The sequence below is a fragment of the Rhinolophus ferrumequinum genome (genome assembly GCF_004115265.2).
Source record: "Rhinolophus ferrumequinum isolate MPI-CBG mRhiFer1 chromosome 13 unlocalized genomic scaffold, mRhiFer1_v1.p Super_scaffold_3, whole genome shotgun sequence".
NCBI lineage: Eukaryota > Metazoa > Chordata > Mammalia > Chiroptera > Rhinolophidae > Rhinolophus > Rhinolophus ferrumequinum.
In genome coordinates this window covers 273,252-298,103 of record NW_022680356.1, presented here as the reverse complement: position 1 = coordinate 298,103, position 24,852 = coordinate 273,252, and the positions used below count along the sequence as shown (strand labels likewise).

Below are 24,852 nucleotides of genomic sequence, written 5' to 3'. Positions count from 1 at the left end.
AGAGTAGGCCTCTGGTAGTTAAGCACAATTTCGTGTCTAACACACGAGGGAGGGTTAAGTGGGCTTCGGGAGTAAGCCCCAGAGTGTTCTCAGGAAGGACAAGTATATAAACTCGAGGATGTTCCTCTTATTTGTTATTTTTAATTTAATGTTTGAGTAGCTAATATATTCACATAGATCAAACATCTGAAAATGTAGTAAAGTATAAACACAAAAGCCTCCACCTTGCCCCTCATTTGCTCAGTTCCTCAACCATATATATTATCAGTGTTCTGTTTTCTTTCCAAATATTTTTTTATATCTCTCCCTGCTGCATTGATAAATCCAGAGTTTAAGGATTGCTTGGCTTAAAGAGATCCAAAGCACTAGTGTTCTTTTCACAGACTATCTACCCCCCCCCCACCCCACTTCCCGGCATGTCACACACTCCATGAGTTCCCTTGGACCCGTTGGAATGAAAGGCCCTGACTTTCTCTGGCTGTAAGGACATGGCACATGTTCCAATGTCACAGCTCGCTCTTTATGGAGTATAGTGTCAGAATTGATCATTACAATACCTGGCATCTTACCTTGTTCTAGTGTTGAAACTGGTACTTCTGTGATGTACTTTCTTGAAGTTAGACCTCACTTATTTCAGCAATAGTATGTGTTTTTTATCTTAATTAAGGTCTAATATGAATGCTTCCTTTTTTATAATGAGTGTTTGTCTGCATTTAGATGACACTGTTAACTGGTATTCCAGTAGTGAAGAGGAAGAAGGAAGCAGTGTCAAGTCAATCCTGAAAACACTGCAGAAACAGACAGAAACTTTAAGGAGTCAGCAGCCTTCTTCAGAATCCAGTACCCCTGCTGACCCGAGACTTGCTAAAGAGAAGAGTAAAGGGAGCCAGGTCGTTGACCCTCGACTTAGGACTGTCCCAAGGCACGACGGTAGGAAGTCTGAGTCTGCTGCCCGGGGTCTCAGGCTGGCATGGGACCCCAGGAGGCTGAGAGGGGATGGGAGTGGGCATGTTGGCCCCTCCGCTGGTGCAGCAAAGTGCGGTTTACGTCACGCAGGTGCTGGCGCTGACGTCAAACACAGGAGAGGAGATGAGGAGGAGGAGGACATGGAAAGAGAGCTGAGAGAAAAGGCTTCCTTGATACCTCTGGACGCTTCCCCCAGTGTCGTGCTCCAGGATCCAAGGTCACAGCTGAGACAGTTCAGTCACATTAAAATGGACATTATCCTTACCAAGCCCAACTTCGCAAAACACATCGTGTGGGCTCCAGAAGACTTGCTCCCGGTCCCTTTGCCTAAGCCCGACCCCGTGTCGTCGATCAGTTTACCTCTGCCCCCGCTTATCGCTGACCAAAGGCTCAGTAAGTTGTGGGATGCGAAACGCGATCTTCACCCCAGCGCAGTGCCCGTCGATTCAAAATTAGCAGCCAAAGCCAAAACTAATACAGCCAACAGAGAGGGCCACCCGGAACAGTGTGGGGACTCGCACAGTCCAAGTAAATTAGGAGACCCTCGGCTGCAAAGAAAATGTGATCCCAGACTTCACAGGCTGCACAGCAGGGCGGCTCAGCAGGCGGTGGTGAAGCAGTCACACGCGTCACAGAGTGGGCCTGGGCCTCACGCAGCCTCGCAGCCCTCAGGGACAGGGAGTGGCAGCTTGGGGCCCGGGGCTGGGCCTCCGTGCACCCCTAAACAGCCCGCTTCAGCTGCCCTTCCACTGGGGCCTCCCTGTTCAGCTCTCAGTGGCACTGGTTTGTATGACCCTAGGGAGCAGGCTGCGTCACCTGCATCAGAGCCAGCAGCAGGGACTGCGGAGAACCACAAGACAGGAAGTAGTGACAGAAAGGAGCCTTCTCCTGGGGAGGCAGTCCTGCCACAGAAAAGCACTCCGGACACGGAAGGCACTGTCGATGGGCCCGCTGACCCACAGGCAGATGCCCCCGGGAGCGCCTGTGCTGGCCAGGGCCCCGCACTGCACAGTCTCCCCGTCCAGGCGCTGACAGGCTTGATTAGACCCCAGTACAGCGACCCAAGGCAGTCACAGCAGCCGGGACAGCTGAGCCCCACCCCCGATGATGGCCCCAGTAGGGAAACAGATGACAAGTCTCTGAGAGAGGTTTTTAAAACTTTTGATCCAACTGCTTCACCATTTTGCTAGCTATTGTGTAATTAGGCAGTTCTTTTCAGTCTTGTGACTATTGCAGTCCTCTGCTGTTTTGTAACTGGTTTACCTCTATAGTTTATTTATTTTTAAATTATAAACACTTTTCAGCTGCTAGTATCAGAACCACATGAAGTTATATCCTCTAAAGCCTGTGGCATTTTATATAATATTTTTATAACTTTAAAAGAGACTGTAGTAATTGACATAGAAACTTATAGATCATGTTAGCTTTAGTAAAAGTACTTCCGTTGTAAATAAACCGTCATGAACTCAACTCCACCTGAATATCTGCCAGTTGTCTTTCATAATTTGGATAATTAATGACCACTTTTATATGGTTGTAGTTTGGAGCAATATGTACCTTTTGGGAAACAGTATTTTGACTGGGACCCTCTCTATTTGTCAATACATACCCGATTCATATGGAATGCTAACTGCTAGCTAAAATGTAAAATGAAGTAAAGAAAGCATTTTTTAATCACAATTAGCAGAGCAGTTCATGTAAGGCATCACTTTTATTAGTGTGGGCGATATTATTTGTGTAAATGAAGCATTTGAATGTCATATCTTTTAAAAGTATTTTACTGTATCATAGAAGTTGGAAATACATAGATTGTTTTGCTAAAGTGAAAACTTCCCAAGTCCTCTAACATAACTTTTTAAATTTAATTTTTCCTATTAAATAGTTGTGAGTTAACTGCTGTCACATTGTGATGTTTGTGTGTTGTGATGTTTTTTGTCTTTAGCACCATAATTTATATTACTTTTTCAAATGATGTAGCTGCAATAATTGTATTCATCATGATCTTAGCAATTCTTAACAAAATTTGAAAAGATCCCGTGAGAGTCTGTACCGATTACTGCATTGATAATGTTTTAAATGTGCAGGTTCCATATTTTTTCTTAAATAGGAGGAAAACACAGAGATGGTATATTCAGCTGTGTGCCTAACAATAAAGAAACTCCCAGATCCCATGTGACTGGTGGGCTATGACAGGAAGGATTTCATGTCCTCATAGTTTGGAAATCTCCTAAATTGGTTATAAATTGTATTTTTATGAAAAATAATATATATTCATTCTTGTGTATTTATTGCAGTATAAAATAATAGCCCTATTTGTTTTATACAGTTATTATTTATAACAGAAACTAAGTATTACGGTGACATTCATGTCTTGAGCTGGAGCTTACGGCAGTATTTTTGGTAACAATTCCAGTAATTTGAAAAGGAGCCTTTCATCATAAAAGATAATGAAAGTGCAGGAAAAAAGTCCTTGGATGAAAACAAATACCCTTGAGAAGTGATGTCAAAAATACAGAGCAGAGTGTTTCTGTGGGCACCCGACACTCAGGTGGCGTGTGGTTTAAGGTCAGTGCCATCCTTTCCGCTCGCTTCTGCCTTTACCGTCTTGCTGTGGGCGCGGATCCGTGGGACTGCAGTTAGGGGAACGCCTCCGCCCACCGACGTCCGTGGGGCTGGCGGGACTGGGAAGGCCTGCTATTTCTGCTTTGGTTACATTGTTCCCTAAAATGGCTCTGGATATCATTTTGAGATTACAAATGCAGTTTAAAGCCACCATAGAAAGTATTTTCTGATTTGCTGTCCAAACAAATTTTATTGTTCATTGAAAAGTCAATAAAATGGATAAAACTGACAGAAAAAAAGATTATCTATTTTTCTTTCTATCCTTGTCAGAGATGAAAATAGAATCCAAATTCTTAACAGACTCTTTTTTTACTACTAAGAGAGAGAGTAAAAGATTAATTAAAAAGTAAGGATTAAAAACCATGAGTGTAAAATATGTTCATTTACTCTGTATTCTTGAGTCCCTATTATATCAACTGGTGTCCTAGAGGCTATTTCACAAGACAGTTTGGACTTAACTTTAAAATTTTAACTATATTTTATATGAAAATGTTTTATTTATGTTTAAAATAATGATTTCTATTTGTGATGCTTTCTTAATTGAGGTAACTTTAGGGGATATTCTTTTATAGCCGGTCAACCTGGATTATTTTAATATTCTTTTTTTTTTCCTATTTTCTCACCAAAATTTAACAAGCAGCCATTTTCCCCAATGAATAAGCTCCTCTTTATAGTGAATGGTGATTTTAGAATCCATGGAATTTGATTTACACTAGTACACTGAAAAGTGTACTTCTCTGTTCTTCTCTGGCTTCTCTGTTCTTAGAAGCCAAATATTTATAGGTAATAGGTATAACTTGTGTCTTAAGAGTCTGGAAGATGTGACAGCTGTTCGTACCAGCTCACGTGGGTGTTGAACACGGTTAGAGCAGGGTGTTGACGGGATTCCCGGGTGATCATAATTTGAATTCAGTGATGACTTCCCATGTCTTGCTTAGTTTTTGCTCCACACTCCTGCCTCTGGAGCTTTCCCAGTTAGGACCTCATTCTGAACCTTGAAAATGAACCAAATGTTGGAGTGATTCAAAGACCCCCTCAGCAGTTAGGTCTGCTTCTGCCAGGGATCCCTATGTGACCCAGCCATGTGCGCCAAGCCCCAGAGTCAGGCTCAGCCAAAACAGCCTGATTAGGAAATCATCTTTGCTCAGGTTTGTCTCTTTTAACTTGCATAGGGCTTTCAGTTTTTCTTGCTAGTCCTACTTCTTGTAAGAAGGGAAGAATGGTTGATTGCTAAAGGAACCCTGTATGCATATTCACAGATGGCACTCTGCTGAATTAATTAGGAGAGGGAGGAGAGGCGAACATATTAGGGCAGGAGGTTTGAAGGCCATGAATTCCTATTCTTGTTCTGAATGGATTTATAGGCATTTTATCTCAGTGTCTAGTTCCTTCCCTGTGAAGTGGGTATACTTGTGACTGCCCACAGATTTGATGTAAGGAGTGAGTGAGTTATTAAAGTGTTTGTAAAGATAAAATTGCTTTGTGACTTTCACAGACATAATCATTACACTCCCAATAGGGTGCATGAAGTTGTACAAAGTCCCAAAGAACATGATATGGTTTGTGTGTTTCACCAAATTTGTGGAGTTTCGGATGATACACATTGAAGACACAGGAGAATTGCCTGAGAAGTTGCTCCAGAGAATGTTAACCCATCACGTTAGCAGTGTTCTTTCACACTGTGTGTCAGGAAGACAAAGGACTTCCTTCGTGAGAGCTGTGTAGGTTGGACATTGGTGGGGCACCCACAGTGCTGTGACCGTGCGTGCTATGTGGTGCGTGTGCTCAGTTCGAGCGTGTCGTGTGGGCAGAGTGGCCAGCTTGTTCAGTATGAGCCCTGGGCTCTCAGAAACAACAGCTCCTCATGCCCATCTCTTGGTATATGTTTCTGCAAGTTTTGGGGAGTGACTTGCTTCATAAAGGTATCATTTTCCTTTGGTTAATGGCAACTTGACGTTTGGAAGTGCCAGGGGCCTAGATGTGAGGGTTTGGCAAAATCTTTCCATCTGCACGACACAGAGTCTTCTGGTGGAGATGCTCCCCGAGTTCCTGCTCTGGGCTGGGGGGCTCCACCTCAAACAGGGATCTGCAGTCAGGCCGTCCACTGACAAGGCCCCTGCAACATTCAGTAGGTGGGCTTTCTGTCAGTTTTTAAAATGAAGGCTTGTAATGGTCTTTTCAAAAATGGATTGGAAGCATTTGGTAATCAATATGCTCAAAACAAAGTCTAGTAGCACATAGCAGTCATTAGCAAACTTAGTTTAAATAATTCTGGGTTTAGGAAATCCAAGCTTCGACAAAATGTGACCAAACAGGGCCTGAGTGTTTAAGGCTGTTTTCCTCCCAGATGTGCCATGATGTAGCATTTACATTATGCCTTTTTGTCAAGTAGCTTAATGTGATTTGCAGAACCAGTGTCAGCAGCTGCCGTTTGCTGTATCACTCGGATTTTGTTTTGAGTATATTACGTTATCAGCAGTATCTATCAGTTGTAACAAAGCCCAGATTTGCCTCCCTTTCTTGGGAAGGGCAGAGACCCAAGAAAGGAGGATACAGACCTAAGGGCCTTAGATTAACATCAACAGAATGTTTAGAGTTTCTAATTTTTAAATAAAAGTTAATAAAGCACATTTTAAACAGTATTTTGTGCTTTTAAAGCAGGTCCCATGTGTCTTCTTACTTTTCTGTTTCCCCATAGCAACAAACCTAGCTCTAGGCACACAGTGGGTGCTTTATTAACTGCATCTTGATTGCTCCCTGAATCCATCCAGGTTTAGATTTCACAGGTGCTGTCAGATGTGACAAAGCCACAGATTGCAGTAGAAGAAATACAGTTCATAACTTAGACCTTTTTCTGTAGACACAGGCCCTTACCTTCTCCCCTCGCCCATCAGCCGCGCACTGGGAAGGTACAGTGTTCCGTAGGAGTTAAACGTTTCTACAGTAATCCGTAACTCTTAAGAATGCTCCAGACCTACGAGGTAACTTGACTGCTTCCCTGCAGATGTTTGGATACATCAGTGATTTATTCCGATAGATTTACGAAAGACTCTTTCTGTGACAAAGAACTGTATAACCAGAGTCTTACGTTTTTATTTTTAAATGTATTTCTCTAACTTCCACCTCTCAGTTCTCCTCAAGATATCAACTAAAATTATGAAGATGTGCCTAACCTAGTGAATTTCCAGTAGCATTTAACTTTTTTTTCCCCCTAACACCATGAACAGTAATTGACTCTTCAAGTCCTGAATTGGACTGTAAACGTGGGTCCTGTGTTTGGTCCTCACACGGCCTTCACTGCCCCTGCGGCAGAACCGTGTGGACACAGCGGACATCTGTTTCTTCAAATGAGACTGAGTTCTTGGTACAGTATTTTATAGCTCTATTCATCCTTGAATCTCTCGCTTTTTTAAACTTAGAATTTATTTTTAAAAGTTAATGTACAACTAATTGTAGCATTTTACCAAAAAATCAGTTTTGTGAATTATCAGGCCCCATACTTCTTGACTCATTACTCTCTGTGTGTGACGTGCCATTGAGTCGGCTGTGCCTCCTGGTGACCCCACGAATGAGTGACGTCCACAGTGTCCTGTCCCCAGCAGCCCCTCTCAGCTCCTGGAGACTGAGCCTCTGGCTTTTTTTATGGAGTCAGTCCATCTCACGTTTGGCCTTTGTCTCCCCTCTGCCTCCTGTTTTCCCAGCATTCTTGTCTTTCCCGGAGAACCCGGCCTTGTCACCATGTGTCCGAAGTAGGACAGTTTCATCTTGTCCCTTTGCCTCCAGTGGTGTTCCAGGCTTAGTTTGTTTGCTCTGACCCACTGGTGCATCTTTTTGGGGGTCCAGGGGGTCCGCAGAGCTCTCCCCCAGCGCGAATTTCAAATGAATCATTTTATTCCTCTCAGCCTCTGCACTGTCCAGCGTTCACGAAATTCCGTGCGTAGGAATTGGGAACACGAGGGGGCTGGTCTCAGCCTTGGCCCTAATGACATGACACATGTGTGCTCTTGGTGACCTTTCATAGTTCTTCCATTGCTGCCCTTCCCAGTTTCAGCCTCCTCGTGACTTCCTGGCTGCATCTCCTGGAATCGGTGACTGGTTGCATTAGGTAATAAATACTGTTTTATCGGGTCTGTTACTGTGTTTCCCCAAAAATGACAACTAACTGGAAAATAAGCCCTAGCATGATTTTTCAGGATGACATCCCCTGAACATAAGCCCTAATGCGTCTTTGGGAGCAAAGCTTAACGTAAGACCTGGTCTTATTTTGGGGGAAACATGGTATAGAGTGTATTGTAAAGGAATTAAGTATATAGAGGCCCAATTTTTTTAAAAAACCCTTTTCCCACAGCTCCATTACGAGCAAGATCTTGGGGTCAGTTGTCAGTGACAGACTCTACCTTCTGTATGTGTTTTAAATAGAGAAGGTGGAAAATAATAAACGAACCATATTACAGGTAAGAAGTTCTAGTCCACCTGTGTTTTACAGGAGTTTGCCCTCCAAATGTTTGAGAGGGAAGTCAAATAAGTTAGAATATCTTTCAAGTGGTAGAGTGATACTTCCTTATGAAAGTGACAATCAAGAACTAGTTACTTGTACACTTAACTTGCCAAAGTTTAAAAAAACCTTTATACTCCCTGCCCTAAACCTACGGCTCCCCTACACAGGATACAGGAAGGCTCAGCAAAGACCCGGGTGGCAGGGCCCAGGCCACTGTGTTCTTAGTCTAGGGCTTCTGTGCCTGCACATGGCAAAGACACTGGTGGCACTTGTGTCCTCGGATGCCATGTGCATGTGTATATACATGTGTGTATGCACGTGTATCTGGCTGCCTGTGTGTGTGTGTGTGTGTGTGTGTGTGTGTGTGTAGTGGGGAGCTGCGTCCAGACTTACAATAGATCTAGAAGCACCACCTGTGGGCTGAAATCCACGTGAACCTATTCAGTATGAGATGGGGTTTTCTTGATCTTCGTAGACTTATTATTTCAGTTCCCCAGTTTGTACCTCAAATGTTAGGGAAATACTGCCTTGATTGTTTTCACTCTGGGAGGTTTTAGGAGATACCAATTTAGTAGACTAGCTAAATTGTTACTCTACTGTTCAAAAGTTTCCAACAAAGGCTGTTTTGCTGAATCAATAAATTAGTCTGCGTGAGGATGAGCAGATCACTTGGTAAGATCAGGACCGTCTATTATTTGTTCTCGCTGACTAATCACTTTCTAAGTTACATTGTGTTATTGCGAGTTCCTGTCATTGTTTATCTGTGACACCTTTGCATGTCTGACTTTAAATAAAAATGTTTCTAATAATATCTGTCTGGCAGTGCATGGCTTTGCTTTAACAAATCTTTGGCACTGAAAGACAGTACAGGGAGCCGTGTACTCACACGAGGGGGTGGCAGTGAGCTTGTCCTTCGTTGTTCCCTTGGCCACAGAGGCTGCTGCAGTAGCACAGCGATGGACTGCTCTAAGGCCCCCTCCTACTGCGGCCTCCTCCAGGAAGCACATTGCCTTAGCTTAGCTTAGTTTTCTTGGAGAGTCTGCATCTGAGGCTGCTGGCAAACGTGCTGCTAAGGGTCAAATTAGAGTCTCACCCCGAGAGCCTGGCCATTCCTCCCCCACAGTCCTGAGTAACGACAAGGCCACTGTCAAGCTTCTTCCTAGGTCAGGGGACCTCATTAGGAGAAGTTTTCCTGCTTCTTGTTCGAATGTGTTCCGTCTCAAGTGAGGGCGCCCCAGCCTTGCTTGTGGTGGACACTCCGTCCCTGGGAACTGGCACCGTCCCCCGAGCCATATGACAGTAGGTAAGTCCGGGCGTCACCAGGCGTCGCTTCCTCATCACAAAATGGAGACTTGCCGCGATTTCAGCACATAGAGTCCGCTGATGGATGTTGAGTTCCAGAGATGGTTAAGGCGGATGGCTTCTTCAGTGACGACGGCGAAGTCACACTGCAAAGTCACACTGCCCTGTGTTGATGATCACATGATCCAGGGCACAGAACATAGAAAGTCCAAGGAACAGAAGAAACGCGTGATGGACACAGAGGCCCAGCAGTGTACCCCTCCACCGTCTTCACACTGGGGGTGCTGCTGCCCTCACCCTCGGATGCCACGTCCATCCGCTCAGCGTTGCAGCGCCCCCAAGTGTTCACAGCAATTACAGCCAGACCCCAGTGTGTGCTGGCTGGGTGTTCACAGGCATCTCAGCCCAACCACCAGCGGGATGCAGGACGCTCCTTGTCCCCAGGAGCTGGCTCTCACCTCCTTGTCAGAGATGAGGTTGCATGCCGCCGACAGCACTGGGCTTTGCACACACCGGCCCAGCCGAGCGCCTGGCCTGAGCACTCACAGACTCTTGGAAGAGTGAGCCCCAACTCTGGTGACAACTCACTCCCTTGGCACAAATGCCTCTCCTCGAAATCCCTTTCATTTGCTCATCCAGCAACTTCCCAAGTCATGGTGTTCTCAGGTTTCACAAAACACAACTGGGAGTGACTGTTTTTCAGTAGCCTCTCCAGACCCTTCTCGGGGCTACAGAATCGTGGTCTGGGTTTTGTGAAGTGGGCGGTAAAGAGATCCTTGATCCCTCACTGCCTGCAAATGGGCTGCTCCCCTCCCATTAGGAGGCTAGTCAGCATCGTCTTGGGTGACTCTGCACAGGCTCCCTCACATAACAGCAAACGTCACGTCCACTCAGCACATGGTATTTACAGGCAGACAAAGCTTTCGTTTTATCTGGAGAATTAAAATCCAATTTTTTTTTACTCTTGAAAGGGACTTCAGACAAGATGATTGTAAATTCCCCGCTTTGTCTGGTAATTGCAGGTTAGAAAGGATAGAGAACTCGAATTTATGCAAGGTGTGACAATTTTGCCTTAAGCTAAAGTAGGGGACCAGCCAGAAGCAAATGCATCCCAGCAGCAGCTATTTAATATTACTCACCATGACATGTCCACATACATCATTTCTTTTCACTACAACACATCCTTGGACACCATTAATACAATGCTCAATACATACTTATTGACTGAATAAATTGGTTTCTACTTAGAAAAGCTTGGGAAAGGCTCACACACTTAAAGTCATCTTCCACTGTACACGGAGTATGTAGAGTAAGAAAAATGCTAATAACTCTTTCTGGGATCTGCCAGACAGCCAACTGCGGGAGGTGGGATCAGAGCAGTGAATATGGGCATCACTGCCATCATGGTGGCACCCAAGAAAGTGGAAAGACCAAGGCGTTCCTATAAAGCAAATCAGAATTCCAATAGGGGTGTATTAGCCATAACCGAAGACAAGCCGATTTTCCATTGATCTAGGCAAGCAGCACAGCAGACCGCTGGAGGGACCCGAGTATCCTTAATACCTGCAGATGTGCTTTTCCCAAAGGTAAGCGAGTCCTCTCTACATCCTAGCTCTGTCTCCACCCCTGAGGTAGCATCTGAAATGGCCTTTAAAAGGTGTGTTGTTTTTAAGATCACTTATGGGATTTCTCTTGTCTTTCTGAGTTTGCGAACTTGCCTCATTGGCTTGTGACATCCATCCTTCTAGGACTGTGGACAGAGGAGTGGGAGAGACCGTTATCATTTGTTACAAAGACCACAAAGGGAATAAAGGTAACACTCAGCTTTGACACTCAAAAGTGGGATTTTGCAGCAGTCCAGTAGCCTGGTTCTAAATGACTGTCTGGGTCCCTCTGTCCCCCTCAATATGTTGATGACCAGAGTGTCATGTAGGGCCAGGCAGGAGAGGACTGGGGTGAAGGAAGCTTTTCCTCTCATCCCTGAAAATTCTGAGGAAAAGACAAGCAAGTGGAGACGGGTGCCCACATGTTTTCTGGGGGACGGTGGGTTGTGGCAGCTGGATCCTTTCTGAGATTCTGGGACGCCCCCTCACTCTGTGGAGCAGCCACGCCAACGAGCAGTTTTGCTCCGTCCTGATTCTCTGGGCACTCACTGTTCCTGTGTGGCATGGTGCCCTCTGACAGCACGAGGTGACCACGCAGCAAAAGCCAGGGAAGGGGTCCCCTGATGCTCGTCAGCTGTTAAGAGCTGAGGAGAAGCCAAGTCTGTGAAGGCGGGTGCTTGATGCTCCCTGGGAGCACTTCCCAGCCAAAAAGAGAGGGTCACAGTGTACCCAGGTGTGGACACAGCACCAGAGACCAGCAAGTGTGGTTGGGGGTCACCCCAGGACCCACACAAAGCTGCAGGCCCCCCCACCACCCGCAGTGCTGTAAAGGCATAGAAACCACTGCTTTCCGCGTATGAGTTGTGCGAACTGAGCTCTGCGGCCCATGGACATGCTAAAGGTCAGCCTGCCTTCCGGAAGTCCCCAGAGGTCAGCGTGGCAGCCCCGGCGGCCAGCGCAGCAGGTGGGGCAACACAGGTCGGTGTTTACTGTGAGGCACCGGTTTCTATTTCATTTGAACACGGGCTCAGAGAGGCTCCTCAGATGTCCCAAGGGGTGTGCTGCTTGCACCGAGCCCGGGCTTCACTGAGTCGTGTCGCCGGCTGTTCCAGGAGCTGGTGTTAGCAGTCTCCTTGCTGCCACCCGCTTCCAGGAAGGTGGCGCTGAAACTCCGGCGGTGCCATCGCTGGAGAGCTCCTCACCGCACAGGAAGGATGACAGTGACAGGGCGAGGCCTAGCACACACAGTGCCAAGATGGGATACTGATGACAGTGAGCACCCCTCCAATCCGCCGTGTCACCTGTGTCCCCACAGGCTGGTACCCATGGGCAGCCAGCGTCCACGTCAACAGAGTCCGACTCGGAGAACTTCTGTTAGCTTTCATACAGCTTCCGGAACCGGGGCCCCAGGGCCGCGAGTTGAGGGGGCAGGGTCAGCGCTCGCGGTGCGCAGGCCCAGCTCGCCACCCGCCAGGTTCCGAGTTTCCCGAAGCCTGTGCCGGAGCAGTTTCCGCCTCCACCGCATGCACAAGGCAACGACGTCCAGTTCCTCCGGATCAGGGGACGGGTGTCTCAAACCCTGCAGGAGACAGACAGAGTTCAGCACTGGATGGCCGTGGGCTCCCCTGTCTGCTGGATGGAGCTCTTGGGGGAGTGCTCCGAGAGGAGTGGGGAGTGGGAGCTGCTTTTCTGACTTTCTAGCCCTCATTTACCAGAAACCGAGGAATGGTGTTTGAAGAGGTCCTCAGGGTTGAAGGAGAAGCACAACAGAGCAAAGGATCTTACGTTGTCACAATGGAACGTTCTGAGAATGTAGTAAACAAAAACAAATCTCTTTACCCCTAATTCTGCCTCCTTTTGGACCTTGCCTATCCATTTTGCTCTATGAAAACTCTCCGTGCGTCTCGCCATTAGCCTAAGTTAAGCTGGGTCACAGGTGGACACTTGGCCTTACTCTCAGGCTGTCCTGCTCTGGGTGGCCTGGAGATTGGGGCGTGGGGACTGGCCGGTCAGCTGGTGCCTCAGGGTCAGTAGGAGGCTGTGGTTGTGCTTAGGGGAAAGACACTGCTACACAAGGGCTGGACCCCAGCTTTCCTCTCAGCCTTCTTCAGATTCAAGAGACTCCGGAACTTGTAGCTAAAATAGGCACAGTTTTCAAATGCTTTTCCCTGGGTGTGTCTATTTTATAAACTCTGTGGTCTTAACTGGTACACAGTTTCTCAAAAGTTGAAATGAAAAATTCTCCTTCTGTGTACTCAGCACCCCCATACAACAGCCCACTGGTCCAGGCCTGTGGCTTCATGGAGTTTACATCCTAATAAAAGAGCCAGACAAATACATAATTGCCAGGGGAAGAAAACAGAGAAATATAACTACGAACTGATAAGTGTTACAAAGGAATCGTACACGGCACTAAAATAGAGAAAACTGGGTGTGATGTAGTTTAGATACAGTAGTTTAGAATTTAATGTGGTGCCTAAAGAATAGAAGGAGCCAGATATGGGAGAACTTGGTAGAAGTGAAGGGGACAGAGATGCATCTCACAGGTAGAACGATGCCCATGTCAGCTCCTGTCAAGGCCCTGGGCAGTGTTCTCTTAGGCACTCAAATGTTTCCCATTTCCATCCTCTGCTCAGGATACAGAAACCTGGAAAGAGTCTTGCTCCCACCCTAACAACAAGAAAAAGTCAGATAATCCACAAAATCATAACTTTTCTTGAACACCTGCTCTCAGGCTTTCTCTAGGCCCTCCCTGGGACTGTGAGAAAGACTCAGGGTAGGACAGGTGGTCGGGAATGGCTCCTTGCAGTGCGGGCTGTGGGGGAGGGAAGCAGCCACCACTGTGACAAGGACCCCAAAGCTCTGCCCACATTGTTTCCTAATGGAACAAAAGCCTGAAGTCACTAAGGGAAGGACAGCAAACCATCATCCCTAGGGCATAGGTCAATTGTAGAAAGGGAATACAATACAGGGTCTACCCCTGGGGAAGAAGCAGAAAATCATCCTGGATTCATACTGCTGAAAATCCCCTATTGCTAAGGGAGAAGCAGAATCACTGAGAAAGCCCCAATCCTGAGACCTGGGACACCGGGCCTACCTACGATTGAGCTGAATGAGGACAGTGATGAACGCCACCCTCTCCTCTCCAGGCCTCAAGTCACAAGTGACAAGTAAGCTATGGGAGACACAGGAACCTGGAGAAGAGCAGCTCTGAGGTGCACACTCACAAGGCAAGCCTCAAGATGAGAGTAGCGCAGGAATGTTAATAAAAATCCAAACCCCCAACTACACACAAAAGTAATGCTAGGAAATTTGAAGCCAGTGGTGCCCTGAAGGGTCACTATAACAATAACACCCACACTCAGCTCAACTCCTGACTGCCCTGACTCACCCCATGTGAAAGGTCTAAGTGAGGAGGCCCATTTTCAGGCATGGACACTATTCATTTCATCTCTGACAGTCTACATATAAAGTCAAGTTTTCAATGGAAATTATGAGACATGCAAAAAGGGGCGGGGGGCAGAGAAAAACAGTCCACTGTTGAGAGACAAGGAATCAAAAAACCCAAACTCAGATATGAGCCACATGTTGACACTATCAGGTAGGAAGTTTAAAATAACCGTGGTTAATATATTGCTGATGTTAGTGGGAAAAGTAGACAAAATGCATGGACAGATGGAGAATTTTAGCACGGAGATGCAAACTGTTAGCAACAATCGAACAGAAATGCTAAAACTAAGAAAAACCACAGTAGTAGACGAAGAATGCTTTGACAGGCTCATTAGCAGAATGGACACAGCTGAAGATAGAATCAGTGAAGCTGAAAGTAAGTGGATAGAAATCAGCCAACCTGAAACTCACGAAACCAGGTGGCAGGTTCGAGAAGGAAGGGTTGAATTTAATAGCTAAGAAGGTAGAGTTTGCTGAGAATGTCTACAGTGTATCATGTTCCTCTCGACCTGTGACCTGAGACAGTGCCATGCACGTGTGCTCTACACCAATGCAGCTTGAGACCAGCACTCACCCTGAGGCTCGCGGCCTCTGCAGCCTTCATGGTCTTGCCAACGGCGTGGAGGACCTGCTGTGCATTTCCCACCAGGAGCTCCTCAGAGGACTTGCTTCTTGCCAGGGAGGCCTTCACACTTGGAGTTTATGGGAGGAAAGCAGCTGACATTACACCATCTCAAATGCAGGCACCAGAAGGTAACACCATGAGCCTTTGTGGGGACTGTCAGAGAAAGGCTGTTCTAAAGGTGCCGTTTAACAGTTGAAAATAAAATGTAGATTTGGATACTCATGCATTATCTGTACGTTAACAAGAGGAGGCATGTTTTTAATGAACATAACTGCAGAGAAGTGCAGAACAAATGGCAGCATCCACATAGGATGAAAGGCAACGAGACATTTTGTTTCATTCAGGACTTGGAGCAAAGGTTCTAACCAAAGATCGGGCTGGTACTTTCTGAGGGAATCACACACCTCAACAGTTTCTGTTTTAAACTGAACATAACTGAATTCAGTGACACAAGTTGTTTATCACCATTGAAAACGAAGACACCATGAGACTTAAGTGGTGAACTTGGATGAAATCTCAGGACTTTTAGAGGATCAAGAGCTTGACAGACACTCCTGTGTGATCCACTCCGTCTTATCTTTATTCTGGTGCGCCAGCATCTTGGGCCCCTGCTGACGTTGGGAAGACGGCCCCTTCCAGGGGTTCAATTCCCAGAGATACTCAATGACCGTCTGCAAATGCACCTCCCATATGCAAACTAACCGAGCAAATGCACACCCCACCATCATGGCCAGGTCCCACATACGTGGGGACAGCCTTGCACTGCAGAGCCTACCCTAAGCCTCGCGCATTCCTTCCCAGGAAACCAGTGAGTCTCTGGCCTGTTTCCCGTCACTCCTGCTGCTGACAGGCCCTGCACAGCATCCTCTTTCTAGGGTCTGTGAAGGTCTTCTTCCTTCCTGAGTCATTTCCACGTTTGTGAGTCTTACCACGCCTAACGCAAACAGCCCGGAGCACCCTGACAACTACCCCCTATTTGAAATTCGGCGATTGATCACAGGTCCTGTACCTGCAGCAGAAAAGTGTGCGTGGCTAATCTGGAATGACCTGGTACCTGAAACATTATTTCCTAGAGAACAGTGACCAGGTTTTATTTTTAGGTTAAACACAGTTTATACCCTCTGGTCTTGGTGATGTTTTCATGTGTCACAGTGATTGATGACAGTTTTAACTATCAAGCTTTCCATCACATCAGAATATTACCAGTAAAGATTTGTTACTGACTAGTGTGCACTGCAGATGTTAAGGGACTCGGGCTGAAACGAAACCGTCCCATACTCACATTACAACGTGCAATATTATCAACACAAACACAGCCATCCCCACAGCGTCCCACACCCGTCCCCACAGCGTCCCACACCCGTCCCCACAGTGTCCTCACACCCATCCGCACAGTCATCCCCCCCAGTGTCCCCACAATGTCCCCACAACCATCCGCACAGCATCCTCAGTGTCCCCACACCCGTCCCCACAGAGTCCCATACCCGTCCCCACACCCGTCCCCACAGTGTCCCCACAATGTCCCCACCTAGAGATGATGTGGAGCTGGTTGCTCGTGGTCTGCACCTGCTCCAGGGCGCACAGAAGCTCCTGCAAACACCTGGCATCAGTGCAGCTCTCAGCGACAATGTGGAGAAGTTGGGCGAAGCTTTGTCCCGACATCGCAACCTTCCTCGCAGAGGCAATGAGCTCCTCTTTGGTCTGTGTCAAAAGAAATGATGGAGTGAATGCAGGCAGACAGTGCCATCACCGTTTCCCCTGAGAAGTCAGTGACACACTGTAAAGAGCCAGCATGCCTGGCAGCTCTGCTCCAGCCCCAGAGCGAACACTTCAACTTGACCTGAACCTCCTCCTAAGGGGTCAGGAGCCCCTCCTGGGTCAGCAGGAAAACTGTCGCCCTGGAAACCAGCAGAACCAGCTGGCCGGCCTGTCTCTGTGGGGGCAGCAGTCCCCGGCATGACCCAACCCTTGTCTCAGGAGCTGCCTGCGCTGAGCTCAGAGCTGGTGTTCGGTAGGCCCAGGGCAGAAATGCAGCCCTAAGGACCAGATGTGGGAACCGTCCCGTTGAAGAGGGTCTTGGCTGGAGCAAAGGTGTGAAGGACAACAGTCACATGTGGAGACCCCATAAGGGGACTAACACTTGATGGGCTGATGGCAGAAGCTGCCTACTAGTCAGCCGAAATTTTAATCTTTCCAGGCTGTGGTTTTCTTCATTTGGAAAGAGAGGTTTGGACCAGGTCATCAGTCTCCAAACTCTTCCTTTTTGAAAGCCACGGGCCCGTCTACTCCAATAAAGTCTCGACTACTGAGACAGCTAATAGGATAAAAGCCGGGCTGACCAGCTGAACCCAAATAAAACCCCTCCCATCGGTCTGGACAAGCAGGCCGTGGCCTTTGACAGGCCACAGGAAAGTGGATGCGGGCTGGAAGGGGAAACCCAGGGAAGGCCACGCGTGCTCTGGTACAGCCCGCCTGCAGGGACGGGCAGGACCCTTCCTCCCACACCCAGTCCACACGTCCAGATGGGTGATGCCAGCCATGAACCAACAAGGTATGAAGACGCTTACTACTCCCATAGGAAGTTTGCTGGGGACAGTGGGGCAGGCTCCCTGCCAGGTACGCAAAGGCCAGAGGGAGCAGGAGAGGTCAGGGATGGGCCAGGGCTCTGTGGCTGGAACCTTCCACTGGCCCCCAAGGAGGCAGGGCCAGGGCTCCCCACAGTGTGGAGTGAGGGGAGCAGAGCTGGGGGCAGTCAGCAAACACTCAAAGGGGGCCTGCCTCCCACTGCACCTGCCCAGCCAGGGAACCCCTGATGCATGAGGGGTGGGCACTGAGGGGATGGGCAGGATTTGACTGCCAGCCCCATTCTTCCAGCGACACCCGCGCTGGCTCCCCCTTCTTGTACTGCGCATGCGAAGCCGGCCGTCTCGGCTTCAACAAGTATGTGTTGAGCAAACGCTGATTTGAGACACCATGACGTCATGGGAAGTCTTTAGTGAGGTCACCTCCATGTGCAAAGGGGAAGGGCTCAACTGTGGAGCTCAAGCTGGAATACTCCAGAACTCATAACCCGGGTCTCAGAGGGGCCAGAGAAAACAGACCAGAGAACAGCGTCGTGTAGACCTCTGCCAAGGAAGGACACGCTGACCTCTGTGCCTCTCAGGGGACACCTGTGCCCATCGTCTCGCCTTCCTCCAGCTCCACTACAACCCCATGCTGAAGACCTCCAACGGGCCCCCCAGGTGACGTCACAGAAGCTCCCGGCTCCGTGTCAGGAATCCTGGGCCCCCTCCCCTGTGTGGCCCATGCCCCCCCCCCCACAACCGCCGTCTCAAATTCTTTTCTCTGTTTGGCCCAGGAGCACCAGGCACTTTGGTGGTTGAAACCTGGTCGGTGTGAAGACAGGCATGTGAGGGTTTGGGGGGAATTCTGCATGTCCCCCCTTCTCACCAGGCGTAAGCCTCCCTTAGGCCTGCCTTTGCTGCCTCGCTCTGGGACATTCCCCAGGGAACTCCGTGGGATCCAGGGTTTGCAAATGCCAGGGCCCTCAGCCACACAGCATGGCCAGCACTCAAGTTCCATAGAAATTAGGGTATCAGAGATGTTTGGGAAGAGAACGGCAGTCAGCAAGAAGGGGTAGCTACTGCCATGTCTGACCTAATGACCTTGGGGCCACTGGCTGGTTGAGGTGGGACGGGGTGGGGAGGCGGGAGGGGACAATGACAGGGCTGAGTGTGGTGGGGCTGCTGGGTCTGGCTGGGCAGTCACCTGGTTAGGGGCACCCTGGCATCCAGCTTCTCGTCTAGCCCCCTGTCCTGCCCAGCATGAGAAATGGGGCCCACAGGGCCCAGCCGTGTGTTCGAGCCATTGGCAGCCGGCAGACCTACGGGAGGCTGTCTGAATGGCTTTGGGGCCGTTGCCCCCTTCCTCTGCTCGCCACTCAGTAAGTGGGGCTGCTGTGTGGATGTTAAACAATGCTTCCTAAACTGAACTGAGGGCCCGAGACAGTCAGGACAGGTCGCACAGGATGGGAGCTGGCCTCCAAACCCGTGGGAGGCAGCCCCTCCCCCCATCTGTGACCAGTGTCCTGTGCAGGCTGCAGCCCTCGCTCCTGTACTTGGGGATTTTGAGATATGGAAGTGGCCCCCTCAGTTCACTCTCCTGGGATACAAATGAGTCCTCGCTTTTACAAAATCGCAGCTTTTGTGAACTTATCTCCCCTGGTGGAATAAGACAAAACCGTAGTGATTGAACCCCAAAGAGGAGGGCAGGGAGACGTGAAGAGACGTGTGTGATGCACCAGACAGAGAAAGAGGAGAGCACGTGAAAACACTAAGAGCTGGGCGCCCATCAGCCCACCCCTGCAGCCCCCTGAAGGCCAAGTACCAAGCCACGTCCTCTGCTGCTCAAACTCTGAGCCATTAGGAACACGTCCTCGGCCATCTGCCGGGTCATCTGGGTGATTCTGTCCCCACTGTCTGCGCTGCCGTCCTCCGCGAGAGGCTGGTCCAGCCCGGTGAGCGGCCAGGCTGGGCAGCTGGGGAGCTGGGGAGGGGTGCCGCCGGGCCTGTGCTGTGGGAAGAAGACAGAGCTAATGAGACGCCTCGCCTCAGAACTTTTCAACTGCGAGGGCAGTTAGTGGCCTTTCTGTCGTGTTTTAAAGAAGAGCAGGGACCAGGAGGGTTCCCGGCTCCCAGCAGGCTGTCCACTCTCAGCCTCTTTTCCAAATAGACAGGAAGATGATGCAAAGAGGAAACAGTGCATCCCCGTCACCCTGGTCCATCCATCGAGAATTTGCATAAAGTGGGACAAGACTGGGCATACTCAGACCGCAGGATAGTTGAAATGTCACAGTCCCTTTCCCTCCGTGAATTTTCAGGCCTCACCTGGGAGAAGGAAGAAATGGTGGATTCTGAAATCAGGGCCCCCTGAATGTCCCGCCTGTGGGAACCCCAACACTTCCACCTCCTACACGAAAGGACATGGCAGTTCTGCTGTGAACAGTAGAGATTTCCCCTATTAACTCGGGTATATTGTCTTGTGAGAAGAGAGCCACCCTAGTCATGCAGGGGCCTGCGGGACCCTCCCTGAGCCTCCTCCAGACTCAGACACCCACACAAGCTGTCCTCCGATTGGTGGTAATTCCAGTGACAACAGTCAGGAGTGGCCTTGACCACGCACTGCCTCACCAGCCAGATCCCAAGCTCCTGGGGGCAGGGGCTGTGCCCCATGTGGGGAGAGGAGGAGAGCATGGTGCAGGAACCTCCCCGCCACCCCACATCTACCCTGGCACCCCACAAAGCATACTAACACCTGTATGGGATAGATGCAGCTGTGGGAAAAGCACACAGTCACAGACGTGACAGTGAACTCTATCTAAATAGGGAGTTAAGTTCACGACCTTGTTTGGTCCAAGGCTGTAAATATATGTAAATATTGAATGTAGCAGGTGTTTCAGCAAGAGAGGAATGGAAATCAAAGGGTAGCTGCTCCGGGCGTGGACACACCTGCCTGTGCCAGTGTCCTTCCACCCCCCTGCTGATCAGCTGTGTCCAGTGCTTGTCACATACTCCTCAGCCAAGCAGCCATGGGTGGGGTCAGGCCAGGCGCCTCGGGACTGCAGAGCTAAGGTTCTCACATGAGCAGCTGTCCTATATGGGTTTGGAGGGTCTGGGACACCAAGCATAAGGTCACAAAGGGGACAGATGAGTTTGTGCCCAAAACGCTGGCTGAGCCGTCTGCTAGGGAACTTCTCGGGCACTGCACCCACTGTGTCTCCCTCTGCTCACCATCCATGCAAGTAAGTCAGGTGTTGGGGCTGCACGATGCCCAGCTGTCCTGCCTTGTGCCCTGTGTGTGGAGGGTGCTCAACAGACCCAGCACCCTTCCAACAAATCTTTCCTTTTGCTGATTCTACTTGGATCCCTGCCACTTGCAAACAAAAGAACCCTGAGCAGAGCAGGACGGTACCATCACGGAGCTCAAGGTGGCCTGAGCTGTCAGTCACGGCAGGGGAACCACTTCCAGCTGGAAGTCAGAGATCATGGCCCCACTGCAAGGCACTCACTATGTGCCAGGCAAGGGCCAGTATTTTATGTGGATGCTTTCATTCACCCTCCGCCAGGAAACTATCAGATTCCCATTTTCTCGACTAGAATCGTGAGTGTAAATAGCTGCAAAGCTTCTGTGCGGTGTCAGAACTGCACGCCGTGGCCTGCAGCCCAGGAGGTCTGACTCCCGAGCCTGGGCTCTCACAGGCTGCCTGCCCTGCCTGCCAGAGCAGGCTTTCCCACGGGGCCACCAACACAGCTTCCCCGGGAACTTGGCAGTGGGCTTTGGTTACTAGAAAGAGGGCTGAGGACAGGGAGGAGAGCAGATGCGACTGTCCTACCACGTCCAGGTGTGCTTCGGTTGTCCCGGGAACATCTGGACCAGCAGTGCAGGTCCCCGCTGAGCTCCCTGGGGTGGCACCCTGAGAATCCACACTGCCCGCTGCAGCCGCTCCTGAGGCTCCCTCCCAGCAGAGGAGCTGGGGCGGGGCGAGGTCTTGTCTGTCACTGGGCTTCAAGCAGCCAGCCAGGAGTCTACAGGCCTCCGTGTGGCCACCTTGCCAGGCCTGGAGCTGAGCCACGGCGTGGTGGGCCTTGGCCGCCCACTCCCACTGCAGCCAGTCCAGCATGTGCATCCCCCCGTCCTCTGGGTGTTCTCGGAGCATGGGGACCCTCTGGGCCACCTCCTTGGTGAGGACAAGAATGCTGTCCAAGGCCACAGGAAGGCCTGCTGGGCAGGGCCCAGACCCCTGGCCTCCTGCCACCATCTCCTGCACAGCTTCAATACCAGACACCATTCTCTGCAGGGAGCTTTCTGGCCTGGGGGGCTTCAGGCCTGCAGTCTGGGGGTCTTTGCAGACAGAGAGCCTTGGGCAGAAGGCATCTTCGAGGGCCTGTCCATAGTCGGCATTGATGCTGCTGAGGTGGCCAGTCAGGGTCTTGGCTTGGAGGGTGAGCTCCAGGCAGAGAAGTTGGAAGCGCGTGGACAGGCTGGGGGACGGCCTGGGGGAGGGCGCCAGGGCCTGCGCCACGTCCCGCAGAGCGTCTGTGAGCACATGGACCTCTCTGCACAGGAAGGAGAGCTCAGCTCTCACCTGCTCATCCCCACACAGGAGGCCAGACAGCCGGGCCGCCTCCTGCAGCCTCTGGGACACGTCTGCCATCTGAGCCAGCGCCCCCTGCAGCCCCTGCTGACCCTTCACAGCCTGTCGCAGGGACAGCAGGAACAGCCCTTGTCTCCCGCTGAGCCTCTCCAGGCCCTGCAGCAGCTCTTGGACAGCTACTGACCACAGAAGGCACTTGTCCTTGAAGCTTTCCTCCCATAGTCTGCTGGCATGGAGGCCACCAGAGGCCCGGACCTTGTTCAGCAGCTGTTTAGCATGGCTTTCTGCCGCCTCCAGGTGGCTTTGCATTTGTGAAAGTGCTTCTAGGTGCCCAGTTGAGTCAGGGTCCTTCTCACCAAAATCCACAGGCCCACTTTTGGTTGCTAGTTGAACCATTGAAACTAAATTCTGCTGAAGCTCCATGAACACAGCTATGCTCCCTGGAAGGTCAGCTGCTGGGTTGCAACAAAATAGCTGTTGACACAGAGTGTACCAGTCACCAGCCATGGCTACCAAACCCTGCCTGGCGTCCCTGGTTCTCTCAGACAGCTGGAGAGACACTTCCAGAAGCCGGTTGGCTGCAGCGGCTATGCACTGTGCCATCTCCCCTTCTAGGTCAGTAACAGAAGGTGCTGTTGTTGGGATTTCTTGGAGTCCAGTCACCCTCTGCGGTCCCAGTGGTCTCTCCCCTGCCGGGGATTCTTGAGCTGTATCCATAGCTGCACTCTGCTCCTGCGGGTTGGTGCCAGCTGATGCCACTGCCTGATGGCCACTGCTCTCTACTGTGAGGGTGAGCTCTTCGGTGGCGGGGAGTGGAGGCCCCCAACTCTGTGTACAGGTGTCAGGAACCAAGGGACCAGAAAGATGGTCCCTGGGGGCATAGCAAGTGCCTGGGTCACTTTCCCCCGACCCACGCCGCCTCTGGGGTTTCAGGCCTGGAGCTGGGGCGTCCTGGCGGCTGAGGAGAAGGGAATAAGGCTGTCTGTGAGACATGTCAAACATTTGGCCGTGGTCCCGAAGGGGGCTGAGGAGGTCAGGGTGGTTAGCCCCATCCAATCCATCTCGGAGGCTCTGAGCTGCGCAGATGAGATGCTTCGCCGCCGTCAGACACGCCTCTGTGTCCCAAGCCCGGTGTCCATCCTCGCAGCGCTCTGCGGCCACACCCAGGACCAAGGAGGCTTGATCCAGCTGCCAGATCAAGACCCTCAGGCCGTTTCGGAAGATGGGGTCTCGATCTTGGGCCACGTACCTGCTCATCACCTGCACTATGTGTGTGGCCCGGCCCTGCACATACGACACCAGCCTGGAAAACCCTCTGCCATCCCCACTCCTCAAGGCACACGAAAAGAAGCCTGTGTGCTTGGCCATTTCCTCAATGGACACGCTTAGGAACTCAGGAATGTAGAGAACACCGTCGAAACATGCCAGCAGGCGTTCTGAGGCCCTGGCCCAGGCCTGGAGCAGGGTCTGCAAGGCGGCAGGGCTCCAGTCCAGACCGGCCCCCTGCCGGCCTTGTGAGAAAAGCTGCTGCACTGTCACCACAAGCCCCCAGAGGCCTGCCATGGTGGCCTCCAAGTCTCTGCCGGTTTCTTGTTGGGGACAGCAAATCAAGACCAAGTGGGCCACCCGCAGCATCCGCGTGGCCTGGTCGTGGAAATCCGCAAGGAGAAGCTGGAGGCTCTTAGGCACGACCTCGCCGTCGCACGGGGAGCTGACTGGCGTCGTCGCTGAGGCGGCCCGGACCAGCTTTTGCAGAGGACTGTGCATGTCGGTGAACGCGCGCAGGATCTGGCGCAGCAGACCGGCACGCACCCCCTGGGACAGGGCCTCGGTGGCCGCCCGCAGCGCCGCGCTCTCCTCCCCCGGCTCCCCGGGCTCCAGCCCCCGCAGCTCTAGCAGCCGGCAGCAGCGGGCCACCAGGCGCAGCCTCTCGGACGGCGTGGCCCCGACGGCCAGGCGCATGCAGGGCCCGAGCACCGCGGCCAGCAGCGAATCCAGCCGGCCCGGCAGGCGCTCCGGCCCGGGAGCCGCCAGCAGCGCGTGCAGCTGCCGCAGGTGCCGAGGCAGCGCACCGCGCACGGGGGCCGGGGGCCCCAGGGGGCCGGGCTCCAGCTGTGCCAGCAGCTCGCCCAGGACCTCCCGGGCCAGAGCCAAGAGGCGGCGCCGGCTCTGGGGATGGGCGCGGGCGGCGGCCAGCAGCGCGGGGACCCGGTCCCGCAGCAGGCGCCCGGGAGGCCCGCGCGCGCCCAGGTTGCCCAGGCGCAGCAGCGCGCTGGCCAGGTCGGCCCAGGGGCCTCGGGGCGAGCGCGTGCCCGCTGCCTCCAACGCGTCCAGGCAGGTCAGGCACCGGCCAGCCGCTCGCGCCGTGGTCCTCGCCGCCGCAGCGTCCTCCAGTAGCAGCACCTGTGAGGACAGTGGGGGATACGCTTGAAAAGGCCCACATGTGTCCGGAGCGACAGCGACCTCCCCTACCCCCGCCCCATTTTGCAAATGAAGGTCCGAACATCCCAACACTAAAGAAAATGGAATCTCAATTCACCCCCTTCCCCCAAAAAAGTCACCTAGGAGTGTCCTTTAGGGAAGACGTTTGCAGTAACTGCCTCCTGAACTGGAGCTACAGCTCCTGTGGGGT

At 51.2% G+C, this 24,852-nt stretch overlaps 1 protein-coding gene across 2 annotated transcripts in view; it reads left to right on the top strand.

Annotated features, from left to right (window-relative positions):
• Positions 1–7,454, top strand: part of ZC3H6 (zinc finger CCCH-type containing 6) — a 61,696-nt gene extending 54,242 nt beyond the window's left edge. Inside the window, exons 12-13 of one of the 2 annotated variants that reach the window (XM_033100926.1) lie at positions 718–930; positions 1,057–7,454. In XM_033100926.1, coding sequence (XP_032956817.1) covers positions 718–930; positions 1,057–2,156 — 1,313 coding nt within the window. In that variant the 3' untranslated portion in view covers positions 2,157–7,454. Of the gene's footprint in view, positions 1–717 lie in introns of both variants that reach the window. The other variant, XM_033100925.1, reaches the window with a different exon arrangement.
• The last annotated feature ends 17,398 nt before the right edge of the window (positions 7,455–24,852 follow it).